This window comes from Egretta garzetta, unplaced genomic scaffold (genome assembly GCF_000687185.1).
Source record: "Egretta garzetta isolate BGI_Z169 unplaced genomic scaffold, ASM68718v1 scaffold650, whole genome shotgun sequence".
In the NCBI taxonomy this organism is placed as follows: Eukaryota; Metazoa; Chordata; class Aves; order Pelecaniformes; family Ardeidae; genus Egretta; species Egretta garzetta.
The window spans coordinates 891,663-902,110 of NW_009258374.1; the positions used below are offsets into that span (position 1 = coordinate 891,663).

At 47.6% G+C, this 10,448-nt stretch overlaps 1 protein-coding gene across 1 annotated transcript in view; it reads left to right on the forward strand.

The window, feature by feature from the left end:
* SLC25A22 (solute carrier family 25 member 22) overlaps positions 1-10,448 on the forward strand; it is a 43,712-nt gene that overhangs the window by 18,897 nt on the left and 14,367 nt on the right. The window contains exons 4-5 of the mRNA XM_009639695.2: positions 1,895-1,950; positions 7,727-7,817. Coding sequence (XP_009637990.1) covers positions 1,895-1,950; positions 7,727-7,817 — 147 coding nt within the window. The remainder of the gene's footprint in view (positions 1-1,894; positions 1,951-7,726; positions 7,818-10,448) is intronic.

Sequence of the window (10,448 nt, forward strand, 5' to 3'; positions counted from 1 at the left end):
GGGTCTTTTGGGGGCTGAGGAGCCAGCAGGGAGAAGGAAATAATGGGGATAAACATGTTCTCTAGATAACATGGGGCCATCCTGTGTCCTACCTGAGCAAGCAAGGGAAAGGCACTAAGACGATGCTGTTACCATGCATGGAGCATATCTTCAGAGACACCCTTACATTAGCTAGGGATTTGGGAGGGCTTGTCTGAACTCTGCAGCTACAGGGGCTTATTTTTCAGGAAATACTGTATGCCCATCAATACCAGATCTCAAAGGTGTCTGCTGAACACCCAGGAAGGCAGCAAGTTCATTTACAATTTTGGCTGTCTTGCTTTAAGACAGCATGCCTTGCTTCTGCTCAGCTCAAGAGACCTTTGGCATCAGGGGAACCTTTCCTGTGAAAGAGCCAAAGTCTCTTTAGAGCAGCCCTGAGGGCTGAAGAGAGCTGGTTGCACTGCCCCAGGTATGTTATGTATAATTTTAGTTGGCTGTTGGCTCCCTTTTTCCAGGGAGAGAGAGGAGCTGGGCATGACCTTGGCTCTGTCTTGTTCTGTTGCAGCTCAAGGGGCTGGGAGTGACATGGAAGCCTTACAGTGAGGCATCAGGGCTGCATGAGCATGGTGGGGAGCAGTTCTTCCCACTCCCCTCTCTGCTGCGGCTTGTTCAAAGCAGCACCGCGGGCTTGGGAGCTGCTTCCAAGAATGAGATGGGTGCGTGCAAGCTACCCGAGCTGGGGTGGGGTATGTGAAAGATGAGGTCCCCAAGTCCCAACAGAGAGGGGAAACTCATTGCCATGACTGGCACCAATACAGGATGGGCTCTTCACAAATAATGCGGGGTACCCTAGAACAGTCTTGACCCACACAGGGCCATAAAGCCCTTGAGGGAACTCAGTGTTTCCTTCTCTCCCACCTCAGCACTGCTACGGAGTGGAGATGAAGTTTACTCCTTATGTTGCCAAATCTCTTAAAAACGCATTCTTGTTTTCATCAGCTGCACTTCTCTTGTTACTACTTAAAAGAGCCTTTTGTTCCTTAATTATGTACACATGCATGCGTGTGCACCTCCTCCTTCCCCTATGGCCACAGCAAGTACCCATCCTTTCCCAAAGACCCCAAAGCAACCTTCAGCCAGCTCCTGCGCTTCATGCAGCTGCGGTCTAGAGAAGGAAACTCTGCCAGGGGATCTGCACTGCCTTCCTGAACTGTGCCTCTGGATTTGTTAGGTGTGTGTCTGTGCCTTCAAAAGGCTTTGAGCCATTCCAGTGCTCTGCACAGTTTTCTCATTTACGGTAAATGTAGTTGTAACTAAGAAGGTGACAGTTTTCCCCTTGGAGCTGCGACACCCTGTTGTGCTCTCCCTGGGGCAAGAGCCTGAGTTGCCTGCTGTGGGACCCGATGTGTTAAAAGTAAGTGCTTTAATCTGTGTGGGCGGTCACGGATGACTGACTGTTCAGGTCATCTAGCGTTTGTGTGCCTTGTGTCGAATTTCATGGGGTAAGTCAAGCAAGTCAGCATTGGGGGTTTTGGCCCCCCCTTATTTCCCTTCCAAAGCTGGATTTAAAAACACGTGCATGGGGATCTGCTTGTTAGAGCATCTCATGCACGTTTGCTACGGGGGACCCTGGATAAACAGCCCTTGCAGTGACATTTTTCCCTTTTGTGTTTCTAGAAAGCAGACAGCAAATGCGGGGCGAGCTGGGGTTTTCAAAGCCCCTGTGAATTAGGGGCTGAAATCAGACTCGGGCCTGAACAATGGCGCGTTCGGCGGCTGACGTGGTTCCCTTGGCTCAGGGTTTTGCTGACGGATCGTAAATGAAAATCACTCCAAGAGATTTGTTTTGTTTTTCTGTGCTCTCACTCACCTTTGAGCTCTTGTGATTTATCTCTGTCTGTTTTGTTTGCAGGTCTGACTGCCTCATTAAAACCATTCGGTCAGAAGGCTACTTTGGCATGTATAGAGGTAAGCAAAGCTGAGTCAGGCACAGCGCAGCTTTTGCGTTTGAAACACTGGTGCATTAGTGGGAGGAAAAGCCCATGTTCTCCAGTTTATAAAGCAATAACCTAGCAATATCCTAAGATGCTGAAAGGTGCAACTGTTTCTGAAAATAAACTCCACGCCAGGTGTCTGCTCAGCTCTCCACTGTTGAGGGCTTGTGTCCTCCCTGTGGCTGTTTTGATGTTAAGCCTTATGGTTTACTGATGTTCATCTTCACTAGCAGTTTAAGTGAAGCTGCTGGACTTTGTTTCAGGACTGTATGTGTGTGTTTCCCAGCTTGGGCATGGTAATTTTTGTCAAAGGGGCCGTAGCAAACCTCTTGAAGTGTCTTACTTTGCTGTTGATGATTGAATTTCTGTCAAAGCCCACCACCAACATGGTCAGGCCTGCTGTCGCATCTACTTGGTAGCTTGTCTCCAAAACTAGCTGTCTCTCAAGCACGCCTGAGTGCTTTGTCAAGTATTAAAACAAGCTGCAATTAAAAAAAAAAAAAAAAATGAAAAATAACCTGCCCCCAGAAAAAAAACCTCCCTTGGGTGGTAAGAAAATCAGAGGTTGGCTCATGGTAGAGCTTCAGCTCTCTGGTCATTGTGTGCTAACCTGCTAGAAATCTCCTGGCTCCTTGGATTAGGCTGTCTGTTGCAGCAGTGAGTTCCTCAGTTGACATTATGCCTTTTCTAGTTGAAGCACGAAATCCATGAAATTCTTAAATATTTTGAGGAGAGAGGAACAGCAGGCCAAATTCTGACTTTACTCGTAGCAGAGGAAAATGTGGAATACCTTCTTGGCATTCAGCACAGTCCAACTGGCTTAGCTGACACTGAACTCTGGCTTATTTTCTATAGTGGTATTCAATTACATGAATATGCAGTTTTTATCTCGGAGGCATTCAGATAGCATTCTTTGTGGCACTCATTCACTGATAAAGCCTGATTAAAGTACTGCTTTGATTAAGTGAGTCCTTGCTCTTTGTTTTTTCAAGCGGAAGTCCGGAGATGCTGGTGCCTTGCTGTTGGCAGCAGTAATGTCTCTTGCCACTTCTTCCATAGCTCCTAAGGAAACACAGACGCTGCGACCGGCCCCGGCTGTCCTGGGAGCAGGCACTGGCTGTTGAGGCAGTGTCTCTTGCCCAACTTGCTGGTGGGCGTTTCGGGGGAGTGGGGTGGATGCCGGGGATGGATTGGCTGCTTCACGCCAGCTTTCCTGGGACCGGGCAACAAGACAAATAACACTGAGGAACCCTGGCAAGCTCCATCTTCAATGCTCACAGTGATGTGTTCCCCCCTTGATTTTTCCCAGAAGCTGGCTGCTTCTGTGTTCCTAGCCAAAGTGGAGCCTGCATTAACTTTGGCTGTAAATATGCAGTAGCAGGCTGCATGCTGGGCAGCAGAAGGAAGAAGCTGTTCCTGGAAATATACAGGGGAGACTGTAGGACCCATCAGGGCTTTTAGGAGAAACAGCTCAGTCCTGTAAGGCTTAGGGTGGTGGAGGGGATGTGCATCTCCAGGCCATTTTCACTCCCAAGCTGAAATCTTAAAGGGTGCAGAGGGTTTTGCATAGCTCTTGCTTTTCCCAGCCGTAATGAGTCTGGTCAGCTTGGTCCATGTCCCACTAACTTTATGCCCCTTCTGCTCAGGGAGCTGATAGTGGCTTGAATTTACTTGTCACCTCTGACTATTAAATGGGGAGCTGGGTTTGGAAGGGGGCTTTTGGAATAGCTCCAGCTCCTTCCAGAAATTCGTAGATATTTCAGCATGGCCAGGGTGCAAAGGTGAGTCCTTCAAGTACAGCAGTCCTGGTCTCTGTGCCTCAGTTCTGTGAGCTGACATTAGCAGCCCTTCCCTCCCTCTCAGGGAGAGGGTGGGCAGGTAAAATAATTCCAAGGTTCGTGAAGAATGTGAGTACTTTTCTGGGAAGAAGGTAAAGAGACTGCTTAGCCTTGCAGACCGGGGAAGATGAAAATCAGATGGTGGGATTTGTTCCTGCTCCCTCCATCTGTCCCAGTTCCCCAGCAGAAGTTGCTGTATGAATCACAAGCTCTTATTTTCAGCCTTTAAGCTGAAATGGGGAGGATTATATGTTAATGTGCTATAAGTGGCAGCTGCTGTGCCCTGTGGAGGAGTCACAAGCGCATCAGTCATCCCTGCAGGGCATTTGGCCTCCGTCGGAAGACCGAAAGGGTCTGCTTGGGTGCAACAATTCCCACTGTGGGACTTCATGTCTCCTTCATCTGTGGATTGAAGCTCCTCAGTGTGGACAGGAGAGAGGCTTGAGCCTGCAGGATGCTTTTCTGCAAATCATCTCTTAAGGGTTGCTTGTGGGCAGGCAGTCCTTACTCTGTATGAGTAGCCCATAGTGAATTGTGTGATGTATAAGGCAATCCCAACGTTTCTGTCAAGTTCTTGCCCAAAAGTTACAGGGATTCTTGTGTTTGTTTGGGGGAGGAAGAAGAGGAGAGTTTTTCCTCATGTTTTTTCCATAACATCTAAGTAGCAGCAGTGCCTCAAAGCTGGGTGGTGCTGTCTAGCTCTGTCTGTGCTCAAGGGATGATGCTGTGCTGCTTCAGACATGATGCCAAGTGAATGAATCCATGGTGCCTATGGGCTCCTGGACCACGTGGACACCAGTGGAAGGGGATCTTAGAGAGAGATGTTCTCTCTGCTCCCTGCTACAGTCCATCCAGAAGCCGCCTATAGATCCCAGCACATGTCCTGAATGTCCTGCTGCTGTTTGCAAACCAGCTGGTGGAAGCCAAATGCCTAGGCCAGGCTGGGGAAATGCCCTTTGCTGTTGATGACATTTGGAGGTTAGCTGCAGTTTAGCTACAGCGGTGTAGCAGCCTTCCCTGGCCTCTGCTAGTAATACCTCCCACATGTGCCAGTGCCACACTCGGGGTGACTCAATCCCCCTGTTATGTAGGGTGCTGGTGGTATATAAGGGCTTCTATGAGAAATGTGTTTTAATAACAAAACCCAAGGCTTGGTGAGAAGAGGGCACTTACAAGTTCAGTTGGCAAACACTGTTTTTGCTGCTACTTGATTTAATTCTTTGTAGGGCTTCCATACTTCTTTTCAAAATACTTTTTATTTTTTAGTGATTGCATTTATTTTTGCATTCTGTTTGTCTGTTATTGCTTCTGGTATATGTAGTATTGCCTATAGGCCAAGGTTAGATTTAATTAAGGAAATAGTCATTGGTATAGCTTGAATTGAAGAGCTATAAGATTTGGTAAAAAGGTAGAAAACACGACGGAAAGCATAAAGCCAGCAGCTGAAGTATCTAATTTTTCCTCCTCCATTGAATTGAAGCTGTTACAGGTTATTGAGGACAGGGATTATCCATTCTCTGCTAAGCAGATTTACTGAAAATAACAAAGATGTAGGAAAAAACCCAAGTTCATTAACTTTTCTCTGTATGTTCTGTGGTTTTACCTTCTACTTTATTTGCAATTGAAGGAGAAATTGCTGTGAAAGCCTCTTGATTCCTGGAGGAGGTCAGCACGTGGAAGCATACTCACTTACTTTTCTTGCTTGATGGTTTGGAGATTTTTTTTTTTCCTTCTTTCAATGAACCCTTTGCACTGGTGTTAGGGTGGTGGGTTTATTCTTTTTTCTTTCTCCCCTTGTTTTTCCAAGGAAATGGTTATTCATGCTGCAATTCAGTTGTGTGCGGGTGTTTTACTTTCTAGCCATTAGGAGTGGGGTTGAAGTTGTCTTCAACTTGGCATTTGAGGAAACACTTCACAGGTAGCCCCTTCCACTTAAAAATCAGGCTGTGTGGATTTGCTTTGTAGATCTTGATTGACGTTAAAAGGTGGAGGTAGAGCATGATGGTCATGTCTGCGTGGTTTCTCATCACATGCAAGAGCCATGGCAGGGGGACATGATGTGTAGGAAGCACATCAAACTGAAGCAGCTCAATCACTGCTACACTTAAAAGATTGTAAAAACCCAGGAGTGTGAGAGGGCTGCCCTGGTCCCTGGGTAGTTAATTTGGCTCCTGTAGATGACGATGGCATTTGTTGGATGTCATGGCCAGTGTGGAATGAATGCATTGGCTTAGCTTGCTACAAGGCAGTGTTACTCTGTATTTTCTGCAAAGTCTGAATGTGGCACTCAAAAGGGGGGAAAGTGTGTTGGGCTGCCCAGCCCTGCCCAGCAAAGGCTGTCTGTTTTCTTGCTGCAATTTCCCACATAATGGAGATGCGTCCCCTGAGCAGAGGATGTGGAGCCAAGGATTCCCGTGTCTTGGTCCCAGTTGCAGCTGTGATTTTGTTTCCTAATCTGAGGAAAATCCCCCTAAACGTATGTCTTTCCATGTCTAATTTAGGAGCTCATTAATAATTTTTAGAGGCAGGGGAGTCCATCCTGAGGAACAGAGGATTGAATTGCCTTCCTTCAGGTGTGTTGAGCACTTATAGCTCCTGTCAACTTGTGTTCAAACCTCCTGCAAATGAACCCCACCAGGTCTTTGGAGCCTAGTGGGAGTGCAGGCTTCTCTGTCTACTTCTCTTTGGAAAATGGAGCTTTGGGACAAGTTGTTTAAATGTCTACAGCAAGCATAAATGCAAAAGATACACCCTAGCATTTGTGTTTGTCCTTGCAAAGGTGTTCATAGGCCATTAGCAAGTCTCAAGTGAAGCTCTTCTGGAGGGCTTGGAGCTCAGTATGCTTCAGTGCAGGCAGGGAGAACTTATGGTCATCTGTTGGAGGACTTTTTGAGCCATGAGATTTAAATGGGGCGAGGGGGGGGGGGGGGAAGAATATTCTGGAGCATTAATCTAGTGGTGCAAACCCCAGCATGCACAGAAGGGACTGGTCCTCCTCTCACCCCATTTTCCCCAGGGCAGCTGCCTCCCAGCCAGTGTGTTGCACTAATGCTGGTGTCCATGGCCCACAGCAGCCAGCCAGGCCACACAGAACTTTCACTGTAACAGGCACAATACAGGGGTTTGCTGTTTGTTGCTCCTGACAAAAGGGCACTCCAGTGGGTGGGGGGGAAAACCAAGGCTTGTTTATACCTCAGGTCCCCTGGCAAGCCTTGCCACGTTGCTCCGAGGGGAATTTCTGCAAGCTGCAGCTTGTGGTGGACAAAAAGCCACTTCAACAGTGGCTGTTCTGAGGGTGACACCCAGTGGTGATATACAAGGGAAGCCACTTAACTCCAAGGGTTGATCTAGAGCTGGCTGGCTTCTGTGTGGATGAGCCAGTTGACTTCAACCATCCTCCAGGTCTTTCAGTGGCTCTGCCTTTTCTGGGCTGCCTGGTAAGCAAGCTGCTCTGGCTTTGGTGGTGGGTGGGGCAGGGACACTAGCAAGAAGGTGGGGCGGGGGGCTTTTGCTTCTCAGCATCATAAAATATTTGCAAAGGAGGTGGGACTGTTTATTAATGCAACTTGTACTCCTTTCTTGAAGGTCTGGTCTGCATCCTTCTGGATTCGTAGGAATGCATCCTTGGATGAGAGGAGAGGATGCATGTATGCATGGTGGGAGGTAGTAGTGACATATTGCAAATGGAGTAGAAACGCATCAAGGGATGTTTTCAAAAACCCAAGGTGCTGGGAGGCAGAAATCCTGTTAATTTCCAGTGGTTTTCCATGTTTCTAAGCCCTTTGGGTGTATTGGGAGCTCTTCATCAGTCCTTCGTTTTGAGCAGGAGTTTATAACATGTTCCTGAAAGATCCAGTTAATGGTTCCTTTATTCTCATTCCCCAATGGCCTTTTCCTCTCTTCCTTGCCCAGGGGCTGCAGTGAACCTGACCCTAGTGACACCAGAAAAGGCTATCAAACTGGCAGCCAATGACTTCTTCCGGCATCACCTCTCCAAAGATGGGTGAGTAGGGGGTGCAGACCTTTTGTGTTCAACTTAAAAGACACCAGCTCTTGGGACAAGTCTGGTGAGACATCAGGGCAAAGGTGGAATAGGGTGATGTGATGACTGAAATATGAATTGACCTTGAACAGCACACTGGTGATTACATTTGGGCTAAGGATGTAATGTCTAAAATAGGAAGTGAAAAGCACTCCACTGGATGACTGCTTTTTATTCAAGCTTCTAAAAATAGAGCCAGATCTAAGCCAAGGTTAGCAGATCCAGAATTTATAGGCAAAATATTTGAGAGGAACCCAATGGCACTGATCACTGCTCAGACAGCTGCTGGGAGGACCCTTGTCCTCAGGATCCTATTGGATGCTCTTATGCTCTTTCTGGCTTGAACAGATGGCAAGTCAAATTCTGTAGACCCTAAACTTAGCATCCCTCTTGTCCTTTTGTAGTTTGAAAATAGTTTTAGAGAGGTGCTGAATCTGAATTGACAAAGGGCACTTGCAGTGTTGCCCAGCAGCTAACCTGCAAATAAATGCTGAAGGAATAAAATTATCTGCTTAGCTTGCAAGTGGGGGTTGGTTCATGTGAATTAAATGTAAGTAAAAGACGCTAGCTGAGCAGTTGAGAGTGGCTGGACCCTGAATATTTAATGCTGTTTTCACCAAGATATTTCCCTTGCAATTTGGAGGACATTTCTGTCTCCCTTCAGACCGATACCTCTCTCCAGAGGTGAAGGGCACAGTCTCCAGTCCTCAGTGACAGTAACTAGAAAAGAACCTGCTTGGGGTATGATCCTGACTCTTCCCGTCAGCAGTGATGGGGTGGAGCCTCACTGAAAATGCAAAGCTGTGCCACAATTACTTGGTTTAACAGCTTCCCATAATGTACCACATCAGTCTCAGCTGCTGCAGATCAGTGGCTCAACAACTTCAGTGGAGGTTGTGGACTGACACAGGTTGAGGACTTAGTTTTTTCATATACCTAATTTTTTTGTTCTGGAGTCTTTTCAAGTCGCAGCTAACATACGTCTGTGTGACTCATAGGCTCGCAGCTGTCTGATTTTTTTTTTTGTTTGTTTGTTTCTTCAAATCTTCTATGCTCTGCTCAGACAGTGGGAGGTAATAATGTCCTCATTGCTCTTCACTTCTGCCAAGTGGTGGGTCTGATCCCTGCAGCAGACAACACGGTGGGCCCTGGCGTACTGCAGTAGACAGAAGCACAGCTAGCTCTTTGCCACCACCTACAAAGCTCACTTAGTAGGTTTAGTAGGTTGTACAGAGAAGATGAAAGGGTACCAAGCTGCCACACCTTGTACCACCACTGAGAGAGTGGCCTGTGGAAGAAATCAGACCAGCATTGCAACATATTTGGTGTTCTGTGTGAGCAATCACTGCTGTGATGTTTTGGCCATTAAAACGTGACATGCCTGTCAGTAGATGTCCTGCCCTGTGACAGGTAAAGACTTTCTTATAGGACAAATGTGTGTGTCTGCCTCTCAGTGCTGAGGCAGGCTTTGAGCAGGTGTTTGGGTAAGTGGGATGCAGTTGTTTCCACAAGCAGTTGAGGTCTTCATCCAGACCTCTTCCAGTTTAACTTCTGGGTTCCTGGCTGATTCACACATGATGTGGATGATGTGCCATGCTTGATTCAGAATAAAGGAGCTAGAGAGTTTTGCCAGGACTAAGACACCCTGTTCTCCTAAAACATATGTACCGATGGGACTGGCAGCACAGTGACCTGGAGCAGGACTGTGATTCCACTGGGGTAGTGGGGAGCCTTTGTATCTCAACACATAGAATCATAGAATCATTTGGTTGGAAAAGACCTTTAAGATCATCAAGTCCAACCTTTAACCTAACCCTGCCATCCCACCAGTAAACCATGTCCCTAAGCACCTCATCTACCCATCTTTTAAATACCTCCAGGGACGGGGACTCAACCACTTCCCTGGGCAGACCATTCCAATGCTTAAAAACCCTTTCAGTGAAAAAAATTTTTCCTAATATCTAACCTAAACCTTCCCTGGCACAACTTGAAGCCATTTCCTCTCATCCTATCACCCATTACCTGGGAGAAGAGACCGACCCCTACCTCGCTACAACCTTCTTTCAGGTAGTTATAGAGAGCCATAAGGTCTCCCCTCGGCCTCGTCTTCTCCAGACTAAACAACCCCAGTTCCCTCAGCCGTTCCTCATAAGTCTTGTGCTCCAGACCCCTCCCCAGCTTTGTGGCTCTCCTCTGGACATGTTCCAGCAAGGCAACATCCACATTCAGCTCCTGTCAACCAGCACCCCCAGGTCCTTTTCTGCCAGGCAACTTTCCAGCTGCTCTTCCCCAAGCCTGTAGCGCTGCGTGGGGTTGTTGCGACCAAAGTGCAGGACCTGGCGCTTGAGCTTGTTGAACCTCACCACAGTTGGCCTGGGCCCATGGATCCAGCGTGTCCAGGCCCCCCTGCAGAGGCCTCCTCCCCTCGAGCAGATCAACATTCCCACCCAATTTGGTGTCATCTGCAAACTTACTGAGGGTACACTTGATCCCCTCATCCAGATCATTGATAAAGATACTTAACAGAACTGGGCCCAAAACTGAGCCCTGGGGGACACCAGTTGTTACTGGCTGGCCAATGGGTTTAACTCC